Genomic DNA, 20,543 nt, shown 5'->3' with positions numbered 1-20,543 from the left:
GAGGGGAAATTTCTTTACGCAGAGGGTGGTGGGGATGTGGAATGAGCTTCCGGCAGACGTGGTCGAGGCGGGATCATTGGTTACATTTAAGGAAAGACTAGATAGTTACATGGATAGGAGAGGACTGGAGGGGTATGGACCGGGTGCTGGTCAGTGGGACTAGGAGGGTGGGGATTTGCTACGGCATGGACTAGTAGGGCCGAACTGGCCTGTTCTGTGCTGTAAGTGGTTATATGGTTATATGATATGTGCCTCGTCACCTCGAGTTCACCTTGCTGTTCCTGCTCCTCACCCAACTGGGAATATGTTTGCCCTGGACCTTCCTGATCACACTCTTGAACCCCTCCATCATGCTTTTACCCTCTAATATTTGCATCCAGTCAGCAATTGCTAACTTGTCTATCTTGTAGACATTAGCCTTGCTCCAGTTTGGGATTCTAATTTGAGGACCAGAGTTATTAATCTTAAAGCTAATCGAATTGTGGTCACTGGTCCCAAAGTGTTCTGCAGATACCTCAGTTATGTGACCATCTTAGTTCCCCAGCACAAGGTCCAATATTTCCCCTTCCCCAGTAGGCCTAGACACACATTGCTATCTACCCCAGCAATGCCTCTGGTCATCATACAAACTTTTATCATTGTATATTCACCGAGGAGGAGGCGGTTCAGAGACGGGAACGTGGATATGCCAGTGCATGTTACAATTTTTTTTTAAATTTTTTATTTTTCACACTATAAACCACATTGATCAAGATACATACATTTTCCTTTTCAAATATATACAGTGTCGTTTTCTACTCCCCCTCCCTCCTCCCATCCCACCCTCCCTACCTCCCCCCCAATTCATTTAAAGTTCAGAATCTAAGATACATTAAACCAGTCAAACAATGTTGTCACTCAATTAAAAATAAACAAGAAATTCCACTGAGTCAGTTCTTTTCATTCTCTTCTCCTTCTGTCATTTTAGGTGGTAGACGTCCCCGGTAGGTTTTCTCTATTGTGTTTCATGTATGGCTCCCATATTTGTTCAAATATTGTAATATTATTTCTTAAATTATATGTTATTTTTTCTAATGGAATACATTTATTCATTTCTATAGACCATTGTTGTATTCTCAAGTTATCTTCCAATTTCCAGGCTGACATAATACATTTTTTTGCTACAGCTAGGGCTATCCTAACAAATCTTTTTTGTGCACCATCCAAATCAAGTCCAAATTCTTTGTTTTTTATCCGCCAATTCTCTTCTTTTGGTTGTATCTTCCTTTATTGCTAATTTTTTTTCTATGTTTACTATTTCCCTTTCCAACTGCTCTGTTTCCTGATTATAGTCCTTCTTCATCTTGGTTATATAACTTATTATTTGCCCTCTAATGAATGCTTTCATTGCGTCCCATAGTATAAACTTATCTTTCACTGATTTCGTATTTATTTCAAAATACATCTTAATTTGTTTTTCAATAAATTCTCTAAAATCCTGCCTTTTAAGTAACATGGGGTTTAATCTCCATCTATACATTCTTGGAGGGATGTCCTCCAACTTTACTGTCAATATTAAGGGTGAATGGTCCGATAGTATTCTAGCTTTATATTCTGTTTTTCTTACTCTATCTTGCATACGAGCTGATAACAAAAATAGGTCTATTCTTGAGTATGTTTTATGTGTAGCCGAGTAATATGAATATTCCTTTTCTTTTGGGTGTTGTTTCCTCCATATATCCAAAAGTTTCATTTCTTCCATCGATTTAATTATAAATTTGGTTACTTTGTTCTTTCTGTTAATTTTTTTCCCAGTTTTGTCCATATTTGAATCCAAATTCAGGTTGAAATCCCCTCCTATTAATATGTTCCCTTGCGTATCTGCTATCTTCAAAAAGATATCTTGCATAAACTTTTGATCTTCTTCGTTAGGTGAATATACATTGAGTAGATTCCAAAAGTCTGAATATATCTGACATTTTATCATTACATATCTCCCTTCTGGATCTATTATTTCCCCTTCTATTTTAAATGGCACATTTTTACTAATTAATATAGCTACTCCTCTTGCTTTTGAATTATACGATGCTGCTGTTACGTGTCCTACCCAATCTCTCTTTAATTTCTTGTGCTCCAATTCAGTTAAACGTGTTTCTTGCACAAATGCTATATCAATTTTTTCTTTTTTCAGTAAATTTAGCAGTTTCTTCCTTTTAATTTGGTTATGTATTCCATTAATATTTAAAGTCATATAGTTCAACGTAGCCATTTTATACTTTGTTTATCTTCCCTTTCCGTTTCTCCATCATTACCTTTCCTTCATATCCATTTCTGTTTTCTTGTTTTGAACACTTTATAAGACAACATTCCTAAAACATCAAACATTTTCCTTATTCTCCTATTTAAAACTTCTTTAGCCCCAATCTCCCCTTCCCCTCCTGAGTTGTCCTTTATCCCTTGTCGGACAACCACATCTCCCCTCTCCATTTGGATTTGCGAATTCACTCGCAAGCGTCAGCTGATTTTGCAGTGACCGTAACTCCTCCCCACCCAGCCCCCGCCAGAAAAGATTTCACTTTTCATATGTACAAAGGTCACTCTTTTAATTCCCTCCTTATTCCCTCTATTCCTTTTCCTTCCCTTATTAATTCTTGTCTATACTATCTATATTTTCCTCTAAATACGGATACATTCATGTATGCACATTATACATATACACACATATACCTCTTTACCCACATACATATAAATCGTGGTCATTTTTACTCTTATTACATATCTTCATCTCTCTGTTTGTTTTGTAGTTGTTCTGCAAATTTCCTTGCTTCCTCTGGATCCGAGAATAGTTTTTTTCCATAAGATCGTTTTCGATGTATTGAACTCCTTCCTCTTCTTCAGGAGTTCAAAACTTATGTCTTTTTAGTTCGCAGTCTTTTGTACTCTCGTTACACGTCTTCATCTCTCAGTCTATTTTGTAATTGTTCTGCAAATTTTTGTGCTTCTTCTGGATCCGAGAATAGTCTGTTTTGCTGTCCTGGAATAAATATTTTCAATACCGCTGGATGCTTTAGTATAAATTTATACCCTTTCTTCCATAAAATCGCCTTTGCTGTATTGAACTCCTTTCTCTTCTTTAGGAGTTCAAAACTTATATCTGGATAAATGAAGATTTTTTGCCCTTTATACTCCAGTGGTTTGTTGCCCTCTCTTACTTTTTCCATTCTCTTCTCCAGTACCTTTTCTCTTGTAGTATATCTTAGGAATTTTACTACAATAGATCTTGGTTTTTGTTGTGATTGTGGTTTAAAGGCCAATGCTCTATGTGCCCTTTCTATTTCCATTTCTTGCTGTCGTTCTGGACATCCTAGGGTCTTAGGGATCCACTCTTTTATAAACTCCCTCATATTCTTGCCTTCTTCATCTTCCTTAAGGCCCACTATCTTTATGTTATTTCTTCTGTTATAATTTTCCATTATATCTATTTTCTGAGCTAACAGCTCTTGTGTCTCTTTAACTTTTTTATTAGATTCCTCTAATTTCTTTTTTAAGTCCTCTACCTCCATTTCTGCTGCTACTGCCCGCTCTTCCATCTTGTCCATTTTCTTTCCCATTTCTGATAAGGTCATATCTATTTTATTCATTTTCTCTTCTGTATTGTTTATTCTTCTTAAATCATTAAATTCTTGCGCTTGCCATTCTTTAAATGACTCCAAGTATTCTTTAATAAGAGAAAGTACAACCTTTATCTTGCCTTTCCCTTCTTCTTCTATTTCACTGTACTCTTCCTCTTCTTCTTCCTCTGGGTTGGCCATCTGTTGTTTCTTTATTGCCCTTTTCTTCTCTTCTTTCTTGTTTTCGTTGTCTTCTATGTTCTCCTCTTGCTGCAGGTGTTCTGCAGCTGTCATTTCCGGCTGTGGAGATCGACTCCCCAGCTGGTCACCCCTCCCGTCGGTGTGTTTTTTTGCATGCGCATCGCGCATGCGCGAGGAGTCGCGCATGCACGGTTGCGCACTTTTACTCGGCTCAGCGAGCCATTTTTGTAGTCCACTTTCTACCGACCTGAGGGAGCGGGTTTCTCTCTCCACCGCGGGCCTCTTCGAACAGGTAAGGCCTTCTCCTTCTTCTTCCGTTGTCTTTTCTTCTTCTCTTCTTACCGTTGGTTTTGATTTTTCTTTTTTCGTCGCCATCTTCTTTCCACCTTTATACTCACTTTACTTTAATTTTTATTTTTGTGCCTTTGTGTTTTCCTTTGTTTTTTCCGACTTTTCCGGAGAGGGCTGGAGTTCACCGTCCAGCCACTACTCCATCACGTGACTCCTCCCAAATTCTTTGTTTTTTATGTTACTTAGGAGGAAGATCTCTGGGGTTTTGGTATATTGCTTTCTGTGATTTTATTTAGTATCTGGTTTAGATCTTCCCAAAATTTTTTCACTTTTTCACACGTCCAGATTGCATGAATTGTTGTTCCCATTTCCTTTTTACAGCGAAAACATCTGTCAGATACTGTTGGGTCCCATTTATTTAACTTTTGAGGTGTAATGTATAGCCTGTGTATCCAGTTATATTGTATCATATGTAACCTCGTGTTTATTGTATTTCCCATCGTTCCAGAGCATAACTTCTCCCATGTTTCCTTCTTTATCTTATGTTTAGATCTTGTTCCCATTTTTGTTTAGTTTTACTATTTGTTTCCTCGTTCTCCTTTTCTTGCAGTTTAATATGCATATTTGTTATAAATTTTTTGATTATCATTGTGTCTGTAATCACATATTCAAAATTACTTTCCTCTGGTAACCTCAGACTACTTCCTAATTTGTCCTTCAAGTAGGATTTCAATTGGTAATATGCCAACACTGTATCATGAGTTATATTTATCCTTCCTTTGTTCAAAGGATAGTAATTTATTTCCTGAAAAGCAATTTTCTATTCTTTTGATCCCTTTTTTCTCCCATTCTCTAAAGGAAAGGTTATCAATTGTAAAAGGGATTAGCTGATTTTGCGTCAGTATTAGTTTTGGTAATTGGTCATTTGTTTTATTCCTTTCTACATGAATCTTCTTCCAAATATTGAGCAGATGATGTAATACTGGAGAATTCCTACATTGTACCAATTTTTCGTCCCATTTTATCCCCTATTTTATCTAGTTCTAATCTAGTCCATCTGGCTTTTCCCTTGTTTGATAAACATCTGATAGGTATCTTAATTGTGCGGCTCTATAATAATTTTTAAAGTTTGGCAGCTGTAAGCCTCCTTGTTTATACTATTCTGTTAATTTATCTAGTGCTATCCTCGGTTTTCCCCCTTTCCATAAAAATTTCCTTATTATTTTCTTTAACACCTTGAAGAATTTCTCTGTTAAGCGAATTGGCAATGCCTGAAATAGGTATAATATCCTTGGGAAAATGTTCATTTTACTACAGTTTATCCTTCCTATTAGTGTTAGTGGTAAATCTTTCGAATGCTCTAAGTCGTCCTGTAATTTTTTCATTAATGGATAATAATTGAGTTTATATAGATGGCCGAGATTTTTATTTATTTGTATACCTAGGTATCGCATTGCTTGCATTTGCCATCTGAATGGTGATTCCTTCTTAAATTTTGAGAAATCCGCATTATTCATTGGCATTGCTTCACTTTTATTTGCGTTAATCTTGTATCCCAACACTTCTCCATATTCCTTCAATTTCTTATATAATTCTTTTATTGATAGTTCTGGTTCTGTTAAGTATATTATAACGTCATCTGCAAATAAACTGATTTTATATTCCTTGTCTTTTATTTTTATCCCTTTTATTTTATTTTCTGTTCTTATCAATTCTGCTAGTGGTTCTATAGCTAACGCGAACAATAAGGGTGATAGTGGGCATCCCTGCCTTGTTGATCTGCTTAAGTTAAATTGCTTTGATATATATCCATTTACTGTCACTTTCGCCAATGGCCCCTTATATAATGCTTTAATCCAATTAATATACTTCTCTGGTAAACTGAATTTTTGTAATACTTTGAATAAATAATTCCATTCTACTTTGTCAAAGGCCTTCTCTGCGTCTAAAGCAACTGCTACTGTTGGAGCTTTTTTCCCTTCTACTGCATGAATTAAGTTAATAAATTTACAAATATTGTCTGTGCAGGGTGCAGGAGAAAAATGCTACTGGCCTGCCTGCCTGGTTAAGAATGGTGGCCAGTGCAAAATCAGTGGGATCGTTCTCCCCCTGACACGGGATGGACTCGTCCACGGCATGCATCGTGGCCTTTGCGATGTCTCCTCAGATCTGGTAGAATGCAGCTTGGGCTTCTGCCGATAACAGGAAAGTTTGGTGGGCTTTATCGGCGTAATTGGGCACCCATTGTGCATTAATAGGAAAACAGCCCCAGGCACGTCTTCAGCGCCTTTAGGGTGTTTGGGACAGGGAGCTCCATAAGGGGTCGCATGCGGTCGGAGTCTGGGGCAATGACATCATGTGCCACGACGCATCCGAAAAGGGCCAGTCTGTGTTGAACACGCACTTGTCCTTATTGTACATCAAGTTGAGAGACTTGGCCATACGCAAGAACTTTGCGAGGTTCGCGTCGTGGTTCTGCTGGTCATGGTGGCAGATGGTGATATTGTCAAGGTATGGGAACGTCGTCATCAGCTTGTTCTCCTCCATCATCCGATCCTTAACCCTCTGAAAAGCAGAGACACTGTTAGTAACTCCGAAAGGGACCAGCCGGTCGCTCGGGCAAAGGGGAAGTTGATGATAGGCCGACTTGAGGTCAATAGTCGAAAAGACTCTGTATTGTGCGACCTTGTTGACCAAGTCGGCTATTCAGGGTAGCGTATTCGGGATAGCGGGTACGTCTCCAACTGGGTGAAGCAGTTGATGATTTGACTGTAGTCAATCACCATTCGGGGCTTGCCCACCCCTCTGACCACGAGGACCTGCGCCCTCCAGAGGCTGGAGCTAGGGGCGATGATCCCCTCTGCCAAGAGTCGCTGAACCTCGGCCCGGATGAAAGCCATATCCTCAGTGCTATAGCGCCTACTCTTGGTGGCGATCGGTTTACAGTCCGGGGTGAGGTTCACGAATAGTGATGGAGGGGCCACCCGCAGGATGGTGAGGCTGCAGGACGGTGCTGAAGGCTGGGTACTCGATTGGACGGGTGGGTCCATAAGCTGCAGGTTATAAACGGAGAGCGGAGGTTGGGGCCCCCTAAATGCCATCGTCACACTCCTGAACTGACTCTGGAAGTTGAGGCCTAGGAGGATCAGCACACAGAGCTGGGGCATGACCAACAACAGAAAGTCATTATAACACACACCCGCACCGTCAGAGACACCACACAGTACCCCCGGATACAAGTTCGCCAATCTTTCGCCGCCATCGACACCCATCCAGTCATCAGCCAAATGGGTATCGAGAGTCTGTGGGGCACCTTGTGGGGGGGGATAAAACTTTCGGTACTGTCACTATCAAAGAAGCAGTTCGATTTGTGCCCATTCACCTCGATCTGCATCATGGAGTTCGTGATCGGTGATTCAAGGTGATCGATGCCAGGATGGGTGTGTCATCTTCGTCGCCGGTGGCGAGGCCCAATGTCCAAGATGGCGGACTCCATGTTGGCACACTGCCAACGCTGGTGAAGAAGGCGGAAGTGGTGCCGTTGGGGGGTGGAAGTGATGTCGTAGATGAGAGCTGCCGCTGTGTAGAAGATGGGGGCGAGAGGGGGTAAAATGGCGCCCTCCTTACTGCTCAGGTGGCCGGCACCAGAAGCTCCTTGGCCATACATGCCGCGCTGCTTTGGGGTGGGACTCTGGAACTGCAGACTCATTGATAGTGGCCCTTTTTCCCGCAACCCGAACAGGTAGCTCCTTTCACATGGCAGAAACATCGTGGATGTCTTGCCTGCCCACAGAAGTTGCATCTTGAGGATCCCAGTGCCACTGCAGCCGCAGTCGGGTCGGCCGTCCCCGACGCCGACTCCCAGGATGGCGGCCCTCACTATGGCATGTACTGGATAGGCCCGCTTCTGCCCGCGATCGACTCCGCGTGGCACTGGGCCGAGACTAAGGTTCTGACCAGTTGGATCGCCCTTTTTAATGGGAGTTGATTCTCCTCGAGGAGACGTTGTTGGATATAATGCAACCTCAACCCCGACACGCAAGCATCCCGGACCAGATCTTCCACGCACTGGGCCCCCAGCACTGAAACCATGGGGTTCCCCAAAACAGTCTTTTACCAGTGTGATCAGAGCTCGGATGAACTCCTCTGCCAACTCACCAGTCTGCTGTTTTCTAGATGCCAGGAGGTAGCGGGAGTAGACCTCGTTGATCTTGGGTTTGAATAGCGCCCGTACTCAGCCATCGCCTAGGTGTAGGTTGTGCAGCTTCTGATGGCCTGGAAAGCCCTCTCGCAACTCTTGCCCGAAGGACTTTCAGACTCTTCTCTAGCAGCGGCCTCCAGAAAGTTGTTAAAACAACTGATCTACTGTTCAAAGAGTTCCAATGCGCCTGGGATTTGAGGATCCACCTCTAGCCGATCAGGGCACAGCAACTTCTCCATTATCGGAGATGTTAACATTTTATGTCCAATAAATTGTTGGGTACTACCAGTTTCCCCAATAATTATGAAGACAAAGACTGAGGGGAACGATAGGCTTTATTGTATCTAAGACTTGAGCTGGCCCGGATCAAAGCTAGGGAAGTGCAGGGAAGGGAGAGGTGGCTCGATCTTTATGGCCTGGGCCACAGGGGGGGAGTCCAGGGGACAGTGTCATCAGAAGGTGGGCCATCCCATGCCTTTACCAGCCAATGAGTACATACAATCCATATCATTACATACAAGACTGGAGATAATGGAATCTGGAGGAATAAACAATCTGCTGGAGGAGCACAGCAGGTCGAGCACCATCCGGGGGCAGAAAACATGATGAGGGAAAACATTAGGGTCAACAAGAGAAGGATCGAACCCCTCATCAAGGGAAGGGTCGAACCCCTCATCAAGGGAAGGGTCAAACCCCACAACAAGAGAAGGGATGAACCCCTCAACAAGAGAAGAGACGAATCCATCATCAAGGGAAGGGTCAATCCCCTCATCTAGGGAAGAGTCGAACCCCTCAACAAGGGAAGGGTCAAACCTCTCATCAAGGGAAGGGTCGAACCCCTCAACAAGAGAAGGATCGAACCCCTCATCAAGGGAAGGGTAGAACCCCTCATCAAGGGAAGGGTAGAACCCCTCCAAGGGAAGGGTAGAACCCCTCATCAAGGGAAGTATCAAACCCCACAACAAGAGAAGGGATGAACCCTTCAACAAGAGAAGGGACAAATCCCTCATCAAGGGAAGGGTCAAACCCCTCATCAAGGGAAGGGTCAAACCTCTCATTAAGGGAAGGGTCGAACCCCTCATCAAGGGACAGGCGAACCCCTCAACAAGAGAAGGATCAAACCCTGCATCAAGGGAAAGGTCAAACCCCTCATCAAGGGAAGGGTCGAACCCCTCATCAAGGGAAAGGTCGAACCCCTCATCAAGGGAAGGGTCAAACCCCACAACAAGAGAAGGGATGAACCCCTCAACAAGAGAAGGGACGAATCCCTCATCAAGGGAAGGGTCAATCCCCTCATCTAGGGAAGAGTCGAACCCCTCAACAAGGGAAGGGTCGAACCCCTCAACAAGAGAAGGATCGAACCCCTCATCAAGGGAAGGGTAGAACCCCTCATCAAGGGAAGTATCAAACCCCACAACAAGAGAAGGGACGAATCCCTCATCAAGGGAAGGGTCAAACCCCTCATCAAGGGAAGGGTCAAACCCCTCAACAAGGGAAGGGTCAAACCCCTCATCAAGGGAAGGGTAGAACCCCTCATCAAGGGAAGTATCAAACCCCACAACAAGAGAAGGGATGAACCCCTCAACAAGAGAAGGGACGAATCCCTCATCAAGAGAAGGGTCAAATCCCTCATCAAGTGAAGGGTCGAACCCCTCAACAAGAGAAGGATTAATCCCCTCATCAAGGGAAGGGTCAAACCCCTCATCAAGGGACGGGCAAACCCCTCATCAAGGGAAGGGTCAAACCCCTCAATAAGAAAAGGGTCAAACCCCCTCAACAAGAGAAGAGACAAACCCCTCATCAAGGGAAGGGTCGCCCCCCTCAAAGTGAAGGGTCGAACCCCTCACAAAGGGAAGGGTCGAAATGTCGACTGATATTCATCTCCCACTGATGCAGCTTCATGTGCCCAGTCCCTCCAGCAGATTGTGCTTTACTGAAGAATCTTGCCTGGATTAGATGGCCTTAGTTATGAGGAGAGATTGGATAGATTGGGCTTGTTTTTGCTGAAGATGAGCATGGTGTCACCTGGTAAATTCCTTCCACCCTTCCTTGGTCCACTTTCCCAGATGATCTAGACACTGGTGTAATCTCACATCCTCAGGGAGACAGTCACCCCGAAAAGACAGGAGGCAGATAGCTGGGTGACTGTTAGGAGAGGGAATAGGGAGGCAGAGAGTGCAGAGCACCATGAGGCCATTCCCCTCAACAACAAGTAAACTGCTTTAGACTGTGGGGCAGGATGATCTACCAGGGTCAAGTCATGGTGGTAACGTCTCTGGCACAGAGGCTGACCCCCAGCTCAGAAGAGAAGGGGGAGAAGAGGAGAGCCATGATAACTGGGGACTCATTGTTTAGGAGATTAAAGAGGAGGTTCTGTGAACAAGATCGAGGTGACCAGATGGTATGTTGCCTCCCAGGTGGCAGGGTCAGGGGTGCCGGAGGATTGGAGAATGGCAAATGTAGTTGCCTTGTTTTAAAAAGGTAATAGGAAGAATCATGGGAATTATAGACTGGTGAGTTCTACATCAGTGGTGTGTAAACTAATGAGAGGATTCTTAAGGACAGAATCTATGAGCATTTGGAGAAGTCCAGTCTACTCAAGGATAGTCAGCATGGATTTGTGAAGGGAAGGCCGTGACTCACAAGCCTAATTGAGTTTTTTGAGGAGGTAACAAAAGAAATTGATGAGGGTTGGGTGGTAGATGTGGTCGACATGGATTTAGCAAGGCATTTGACTAGGTCGCCCATGAGAGGCTTATCCAGAAAATTGAGTCACGGGATCGGTGGAAAACTTGGTGTATAGATAAAAAATTGGCTCGTAGGAAGAAAACAGAGAGTAGTAGTGAAAGGAAAGTATTTTGCCTGAAGGTCATTAACTAATGGAGGGGCTGCAGGGATCTGTTCTGGGACCTCTGCTCTTTGTGATTTTTATAAATGACCTGGATGAAGAGGTGGAAGGATGGGTCAGTAAGTTTGTGGATGACACGAAGGTTGGAGGAGTTGTGGATTGAGCTGAAGGTTGTCAAAGGTTACAAAAGGATATAGATTGAATGCAGAATTGGGCAGAAAAATGGCAGATGGAGTTCAATCGGGATAAGTGTGAGGTGATGCATTTTGGAAGGTCAAACTAGAAGGATGAGTACAGGGTTAATGATCGGTTCCTTAAGACTGTGGATGAACAGTGGGACCTTGGGGTCCAAATCCATACATCCCTCTAGATCGCCACACAGGTTGATAGGATAGTTAAGAAGGTCTGTGGATGCTGAGCTTCATTAATGAGAAGTTTGAGTTCAGGAGCAGAGAGATCGTGTTGCAATTCTACAAATCTCTGGTGAGACCCCACTTAGAGAATTGTTTTCATTTCTGTCACCTCATTACAGGAAGGATGTGGAGGCTACGGAGAGGGTGCAGAGGAGATTTACCAGGATGTTGCCTGGATTGGAGAATGTCTTATGAGGCAAGGTTAGCAGAGCTGGGACTTTTCTCTCTGGAGTGTAGAAGGATGAAAGGAGATCCTGAGAGGCACCTGTTTCCCAGGGCAAGAAAAGCAAACACCAGAGGACATGAGTACAAAGTGAAGGGGGAAATTTTAGGGAAGACATCAGGGGTAAGTTTTTTACAGACAGTTGTGGGTCACTGGAATGCCTTTCCAGGGATGGTGATGGAGGCTGGAACATTGAGAGCATTTAATAGACTCTTAAACAGGCACATGGATGGAATAAAAATGGAGGGTTACAAGGTAGGGAGGATTTAAGGAATATACAAGTTAGCACATCATTGAGGGTTGAAGGGCCTGTCCTGTGTTGTATTGTTTTCTATGACCATCTCCATCATCTGACATACCACAACCTCGCTAACTACATTCATATCCAAGTCAATAATATAGATGACAAACAGTGATCCCAGAAGCACCCGCAGCGCATCACTGGTCGCCAATCTGCGTAGCGATGTTCCACGACCACCCTCTGTCTACTGCTACCATGGCTAATTTTATATCCAATGCCCCAGGATGCACTCAGTCAGGCCCACCTTCACGTGCTTTAAGACCACCAGCACCTCCTCTTTTGTAAGGTGAATATGTTTCAGGCCGTCTCTGTTTTCTTCCCTTAATTTCATAGCTACCGTAACCTTCTTCATGTGGATACAGACCTCTTACCCATTCCCACTGTTACAAGTCCAGAGGACCCCAAAACCCAGCAGCAATAGACATGCACCACGACAAAGGGTTACTTCAACAAAAGGTGCTTTTAATTATCTTTCAAAATGAAAATAGAATCAAACTTTAACTTATCTCTATTGACTCATTGAACCTACTTAACCCCCTTCTAACTAAGCACAGGAATGTGTAATGTGTGTGTAAGTTCAGCAAAGTTCTTTGGTTCACAGTCCAATCTCACTGGTTGCAGGCAATTCTTGTACGGTGCACAGAAGTTAGTATTAATAAAGTTCACCAGGCTTTGGTGCTTAACAGGTAAATGGTTCCCACTCAGAAAGGTTCTTGTTGGTTTTCAGAGAGAGAATTTTTCTTGTTCCAGGACATCCACAACTGATTTGCTTTTAATCAGCCACTCCAGTGTCTTGCTAACGAAACTTGCCCCCTTCAGGGTTCTCCAGATGATAACTTCTTTCTTTCAGGTCACCAGAATTCCTCTCTGTTTCCCCTATTCAAAGGGAAACACCGGACAGCCAGTCCTCCCCTTTAACCAGGCCGTCTTCCAAAGCTTGCCAGCTTGTCCGTCTGGAACCGATGTCGGTGTCTCTTCTCCCTCCAACTCTGAGAGCAAAGTCTGCTTTTTTTCTGCTCTCGGCCTGCCAAGATCACCTGCCCTTCCAGACAGTAAATGTTCTGTTTCCAGACAAAGCTGCCACTGCCTGTTATTACATTTGTTGCTTTTTGCAAACAACAGTCCATCATGAGTCTGAGCCCTCTTGCAAAAGCTCCTACAAAACCTGTTTTAAGTGTCTGTGTGTGACCTGCTCTAATAAACCTTTCCCAATTGATCTCCCAAACACCTCTATATACTCTGTCTCACCACACATAGATGACTACACTGACCCTTAAGGCACCTGTTCTCTTCCTAGTTACCCTCCGCTATTAATATTGCTGTATAATCTCAGATGTTTCTAACCCTGTCTGCCAAGGATATCCCTTGACCCCTTTTTGACTCTTAATTTCCTTCTTGTGCCTTGTACTCCTTGAGTGATTTGCTTCAACCCAGTTGCCTGGACTGATATGTTCCTCCTGCGTCTTCTTGATCAGAGTCTCATGCACTGGGATCCCCTGGTCCTGCCAGTTTTGGTCTTCACTCCAACAGGAACTCTCCAACTCTATTTTAAAAGTGCCCCCCTCCCTCCACTTGGCAGATGTCCTTTCATCTGCTAACATCCTCTACCTGTCAATCTTTGCAAGTATACATCAAATTAGCCTCGCACCCAATGACTAATAGAACATAGAACATGGGCCCTTCAGCCCACGATGTTGTGCCAACCCATATATTCCTACCAAAAAAAACTAAACCCTCCCTCCCCTGTAACCCTCTATTTTTCTTCCATCCATGTGCCTGTCTAGGAGTCTCTTAAATGCCCCTAATGTTCCAGCCTCCACCACCAACCCTGGCAAGGCATTCCAGGCCCCCACAACTCTCTGTGTAAAAGAATTTCCCCTTGATGTCTCCCCTAAACTTACCTTCCTTCACTTTGTACCCTATCGTCCAAGGTGGTTGTGGGCTTACCGCTGGATGCCGGTTTCTTATACAGACAGACTGAGCTCTGTGAAGTTGGAGGGTGATACTGATCTCTGCAGGCTGCACTAAACTAGATGAGGGGATGTACTTTAAGCTCGTGCAGGAGGCCACGGACAGAGAGATCAAGTGGGGTGGAGAATTTATGTGGCTATAACGTGTGCTCTGGGTGGCTCCTGATGAACCCAGCAGGCTGGCTTTGGCCAAATGTTACTGCTGTTCACCTGGAGTGAACCCCTGAGAGTGGGAATGGTTGGATCCTTGTCCTTCCGAATTTGCACAATCAGGCCCATCTGGTCCACAGGCAAATATACAGGTGATCTCTCATCTCTCTCTCATCCACAGGGGGAGATCGGTGAATCCGGCCAAAAAGGAACCAAGGGAGGAAAAGGAGAACAGGTACACACTGATTGGCCCACGCTGATTGGGCATACACACTGATTGGATCATGCTTACTGGGTATACACACTAACTGGTCCAGGCTAACAGGGAATACACACTGATCAGCCTAAGCTGATTGGGTGTACACACCGATTGGTCGAGGCTGACTGGGAGTACACACTGATTGGCCCACGCTGATTGGGTAAACACACTGATTGGTCAAGGCTGACTGGGAGAACACACTGATTGGCCCACACTGAATGGGTGTACACACTGATTGGTCCAGGCTGACTGGGAGTAGACACTGATTGGCCCACGCTGACTGGGTAAACACACTGATTGATCAAGGCTGACTGGGAGTACACACTGATTGGCCCACCCTGACTGGGAGTACACACCGATTAGTCCAAGCTGACTGGGAGTACACACTGATTGGTGCACACTGGATACGTATAGAGTCAAATACTGATCAGACCAGGCGATGCGTGACATGTTAGTGATTGGCTGGTCAACTACTCATTCATATTATCATCTTCTTTTCACCAGGGACCACCTGGACCTCCAGGGCTTCAAGGACCCATTGGCCAACCAGGAGCTGCTGTAAGTTGATCACTCACTGGAGGAGATTCTGAGGAGGCCATTCAGCCCCTCATGTTTTCTGCTGGGGACATGCCATTCAAGTTTGTTTATTATCATCTCTTAGTACATATCTTTGGCTTGGCTTCGCGGACGAAGATTTATGGAGGGGGTAAAAAGTCCACGTCAGCTGCAGGCTCGTTTGTGGCTGACAAGTCCGATGCGGGACAGGCAGACACGATTGCAGCGGTTGCAGGGGAAAATTGGTTGGTTGGGGTTGGGTGTTGGGTTTTTCCTCCTTTGCCTTTTGTCAGTGAGGTGGGCTCTGCGGTCTTCTTCAAAGGAGGTTGCTGCCCGCCAAACTGTGAGGCGCCAAGATGCACGGTTTGAGGCGTTATCAGCCCACTGGCGGTGGTCAATGTGGCAGGCACCAAGAGATTTCTTTAGGCAGTCCTTGTACCTTTTCTTTGGTGCACCTCTGTCACGGTGGCCAGTGGAGAGCTCGCCATATAACACGATCTTGGGAAGGCGATGGTCCTCCATTCTGGAGACGTGACCCATCCAGCGCAGCTGGATCTTCAGCAGCGTGGACTCGATGCTGTCGACCTCTGCCATCTCGAGTACTTCGACGTTAGGGATGTACAACATTTCTCCTGACCACGGTGCACACATACGATAAATGGCATGAAATAATCACAAAATACATAAAGGTATAATTTTTAAAAAGGTATGTACATGGGATATTATACCTGTTGCTGGGAACAGAAGGCCATTCAGCCAATCATATCTGCGACTGAGCATAGGAGGAGGCCATTAATCGCCCCCAAAATTAAAAAAGTATATACAAGGGAAGTAGACAAATTAGTAAAAGAAATATGTTATTTGGAGATTGGCCTACAATCGAGAAGCTCAGAGCAAAAGCGAAAAGTACTTATTAGCAAAAAGCTCGACTATAATATGTTACAAACTTATAAGATAGAAAAGGCAATAATGAGAACAAGACAAAGATATTACGATCTGGGGAAAAGGGTTCATAAGGTCATATCTTAGCAATTGAAAACAGAATAGGTCTCTCCAACAATTAACGTGATTGAAACAGAAAACAATAGGATCTCCTATAAACCATGACACAAAATTAATGAGCCCTCTAAATCATTTTATTCTAAACTTTATAAATCGGAATCGCAAGGAGATGTTAAAATAGATGACTATTTGTCACAATTGGCTTTGCCCAATTTGGATTTGGCTGAGCAGATGGAATTAAATGCACCTTTTAATTGGAAATAGAGGAGGAACCTCCCTGAATGTTCTCTTGCCAATATTTGATCCACAAGGTGAACAAGTCTGATTGGTGCTTGTCTGGGAGCAGACCAAATCCGATTGGTGTTTTACTGATTACAAGGAGTCAGATTGGTGCTTCTCAGACACAAGAGCAAACCTGATTTGTACCTGCCTTCCTAGGGAGGAGATGGGGAGCCAGGTCCTCGGGGCCAGCAGGGTATGTTCGGCCAGAAGGGCGATGAAGGATCACGTGGATACCCTGGCCTTCCTGGTCCGGTCGGTCTACAGGTGAGTCCTCGCTTGACAGCAGTGTTTGAAACATGGGAACCAACGCAAGAGGCTGAGAAACACTCAGCGGGTCAGAAAGTTTCCGCGGAAAGAAAGAGAGTTAATGTTTTAGGTCTTCAGGTTTCATTCCCTGGAGAAGTGTTATCTCCGAATCCCTATTTGAATTTGCCAGAAACTGGAGTCTGTGACTTCTTCCCTTCCTGGCAGGGATCATAGTGTTCTGCTAACCTTCTCCTATCTGCCAGCTCTAACCACATTTATGTTTGGTTTTATCTGCACAGAATCCTTGCAATGTGGCTGGTTCCCATTTAAGATGATGGGGAGCTTTTCTGATTTTTAACAATAATTGACGTTTACTTTACACTAAAGATCTTTATCCTGATTGATGACAATAACATGTCACTTCTTATAAGCTCTCCACTGTTTTAGCTGAGCTCTAATTTAATCAGCTGAACCAGTGTTGCACAGTGAGGCGTCACATTTACAATTCCCTGGTCCATCACAGGGTCCAGAGAAGGGAATTTGAATATTTCTTCAGTACAGAGGAGATTTTGCAGGCTATTCCCTGGGATCTGAGGGTTGTCTGCCTCCACAACTATGGAAGCTGGGTCTGACATTCAGGTTAATCTTATTAAAACATTCCACATCTTGAGCAGACAAGACATGGGGATATGGGGATGTTTTCACCAGTGGGAAAGTCTCAAACAAAGTCCTTACTGCAGGATATTGGGGAGTCATTTAAAACAGTGTGTAGGGATTTCTTGTCCCGGGGGGAGGGGAATCTCTGGAATTCTCTTCTCCAGAGGCGTGTGGGCTGGATCACTGGGGATTTAAAGAGGAGGGGTGTGGAGACTGGATCACTGGGGATATAAAAAGGAGGGGGTGTAGAGACTGGATCACTGGGGATTTAAAGAGGAGGGGTGTGGAAACTGGATTACGGATTTAAAGAGGAGGGGTGAGGAGACTGGAAAACAGGGGAATTAAAGAGGAGGGGTGTGGAGACTGGATCACTGGGGATTTAAAGAGGAGGGGTGTGGAGACTGGATCACTGGGGATTTAAAGAGGAGGGGTGTGGAGACTGGATCACTGGGGATTTAAAGAGGAGGGGTGTGGAGATTGGATCGCTGGGGATTTAAAGAGGAGGGGTAAAGGGAACTGGATCGTTGGGGATTTAAGAGGAGGGGTGTGGAGATGGGATCTGGGGATTTAAAGGGGGAGGGGTGTGGAGACTGGATCGCTGGGGATTTAAAGAGGAGGGGTGTGGGAACTGGATCGTTGGGGATTTAAGAGGAGGGGTGTGGAGACGGGATCTGGGGATTTAAAGAGGAGGGGTGTGGAGACTGGATCACTGGGGATCACAGGTTTTACAATTATCCAAGAGTTTGAGCTTTGGACAATTCAGTAATCACTCAATTTCTGTCTGACACAATTTTAGGGTCTTCCCGGACCCCCCGGTGAGAAGGGAGAAGCTGGCGATGTTGGGGCGATGGTAAGTGAAGAATCAGAACCAAATGAAGAAATTAATGGTGTCATGACCCCTGACCCTTACCCTGGGTCACAGCGGCAGACAGCTGCTTGTGGCTCTTTGGTCCATTTCAGAGATCAGCAGGTGGCATAACGAAGGTCGATGACTGTACGAACTTTGGGCCCAGCCAATGAGAAGGCTGGAAAAGAGGCTTGTTGCGTTGGGGGTTGAATCGCATGTTTCTGTAGAAACCTCAGCTTCTCGGAAACAGGGCTGGGATTGACCTTCCCCTGCCCCACGCCTGCCCCTTCTGAGTCTTGTGGCTTTGAAATTTGAATCCTAACTTCTGGAATCCCTTTTCCATACAGGGTCCTCCAGGGCCACCTGGACCAAGGGGCCCACAGGGTCCCAGTGGTTCCGACGTGAGTATCAGCCAGAACTGCCTCCACCTGCACCCTGACCTCTGACCTCCCCGTACCCATCACCTCTCTCTGACCGTCCCCGTACCTGTCACCTCTCTCTGTCTGTCCCATACCTGTCACCTCTCTCTGACTGTCTCCGTACCTGCTCAGCTCTCTCTGACTGTCTCCGTACCTGTCACCTCTCTCTGACCATCCCCATTACTGTCATCTCTCTCTGTCTGTCCCCTACCTGTCACCTCTCTCTGACTGTCTCCGTATCTGCTCAGCTCTCTCTGACCTACTGCTGTATCTGATCACTCTCTCTCCATGTCTGCTCACCTCTCTCTGACTGTCCCCGTACCTGGTCATCTCTCTCTCTGACCATCTCCCATATCTATTGAACTCTTTTTGACCCCCATATCTGCTCTCGTCTCCACCTACTATATCTGCTCAACTCTGACATCACATATCCGTTTATTCTCTGAACCATCCTGCCTACATCCTTATCTCTCTGATCGACTATATCGGTTTACCTCTCTCTGAACCCTATATCTCACCTCTCACTGACCTCCTAAATCAACACACCTCTCTGTCTCCCATATCTACTCATTTCTCTGTCTCTCACCCCTCATATCAACTCACCTCTCTCTGACCTACTCGTACATCTGCTTCCCTCGCTCTGACAGAATCCACATTCTATTCACCTCTCTGTGTCTCTTTCTCCCCTGCAGGGAGCTCCAGGACCCTCTGGAGCGATCGGTTCTCCTGGAGGAGTGGGTGAGAAGGTGAGATTTTGCCAGAGAATTGTCTGAAGATTAAACAGGGCCGTGTGCAAAGCACTGGATCCTTTGCACACTCATACGCGTACACACGCATGCACACACGCGCACCCACATACCCGCGCACGCACACACCCACACACACCCACACACACACACATACCCACACGTACCCACATACCCGCGCACGCACACACCCACACACACCCACACACACACACACACCCACACGTACCCACATACCCGCGCACGCACACACCCACACACACCCACACACACACACCCACACACACGCACCCACATACCCGCGCACGCACACACCCACACACACCCACACACACACACACACCCACACGCACCCACATACCCGCGCACGCACACACCCACACACACCCACACACACACACCCACACACACGCACCCACATACCCGCGCACGCACACACCCACACACACCCATACACACCCACACACACACACGCACCCACATACCCACACACCCACACACACCCACACACACACACACCCACACACACGCACCCACATACCTGCGCACGCACACACCCACACACCCACACACACACCCACATACCCGCGCACACACACACCCACACACACGCACACACACACACCCACACACACACACACGCACCCACATACCCGCACACGCACACACCCACACACACACCCACACACACACACCCACACACACGCACCCACATACCCGCACACGCACACACCCACACACACACACACCCACACACACACACGCACCCACATACCCGCGCACACACACACCCACACACATCCACACACCCACACACACACCCACACACACACACACACACACACACACACACACACACACACACACACACACACACACACACACACACACACACACACAGAGGAATGATCTGTTTCTTTAATCAAGGTGCAGATCAGAGTGAAGAAGATTGAAATAATTGGAGCTCCTCCCTGCATTGACCCTGACCCGTGACTCCAACCCCTGACCCTCGATTCTTGGCCAATTCTGTTCCCGCAGGCCCAGTTCCCTGCTCCCTCCCTACCTCTTCCTCCGCTTCTCATCCAGCATTCTCTGTTTCCCAATGGATTTGCCCAGAGTTCAGGGTCCCACCTTCACTCCCAGAGGGGATATCCAGCCACCTCAATTAGTTCTCCCACTCCCTCTCCACCTCATTCACCGTCTCCCACCCTCACCCCCACCCATGTACCTTCTCTCCAACCTCACCAACCTTCACCCCTACCCTGTCCCATCTCCCTCAGCCACCTTCCCCTTCATGGCCAACAGAAACAGGCCATTCAGCCCAATCCGTGCTTGCTAACCA

The 20,543-nt window shown here is 45.8% G+C and overlaps 1 protein-coding gene across 5 annotated transcripts in view; it reads left to right on the top strand.

Annotated features, from left to right (window-relative positions):
- The window catches only part of col11a1a (collagen, type XI, alpha 1a), a 376,434-nt gene that overhangs the window by 311,797 nt on the left and 44,094 nt on the right, over positions 1 to 20,543 (top strand). For all 5 annotated transcript variants that reach the window (XM_069939457.1, XM_069939458.1, XM_069939456.1 and 2 more), the window contains 6 exons: positions 14,370 to 14,423; positions 14,952 to 15,005; positions 16,443 to 16,550; positions 17,986 to 18,039; positions 18,384 to 18,437; positions 19,148 to 19,201. In XM_069939457.1, the coding sequence (XP_069795558.1) occupies positions 14,370 to 14,423; positions 14,952 to 15,005; positions 16,443 to 16,550; positions 17,986 to 18,039; positions 18,384 to 18,437; positions 19,148 to 19,201 (378 nt within the window). The remainder of the gene's footprint in view (positions 1 to 14,369; positions 14,424 to 14,951; positions 15,006 to 16,442; positions 16,551 to 17,985; positions 18,040 to 18,383; positions 18,438 to 19,147; positions 19,202 to 20,543) is intronic.

The sequence above is a fragment of the Narcine bancroftii genome, chromosome 5, assembly GCF_036971445.1.
Source record: "Narcine bancroftii isolate sNarBan1 chromosome 5, sNarBan1.hap1, whole genome shotgun sequence".
In the NCBI taxonomy this organism is placed as follows: domain Eukaryota; kingdom Metazoa; phylum Chordata; class Chondrichthyes; order Torpediniformes; family Narcinidae; genus Narcine; species Narcine bancroftii.
This window is presented reverse-complemented; position numbering and strand designations above follow the sequence as displayed.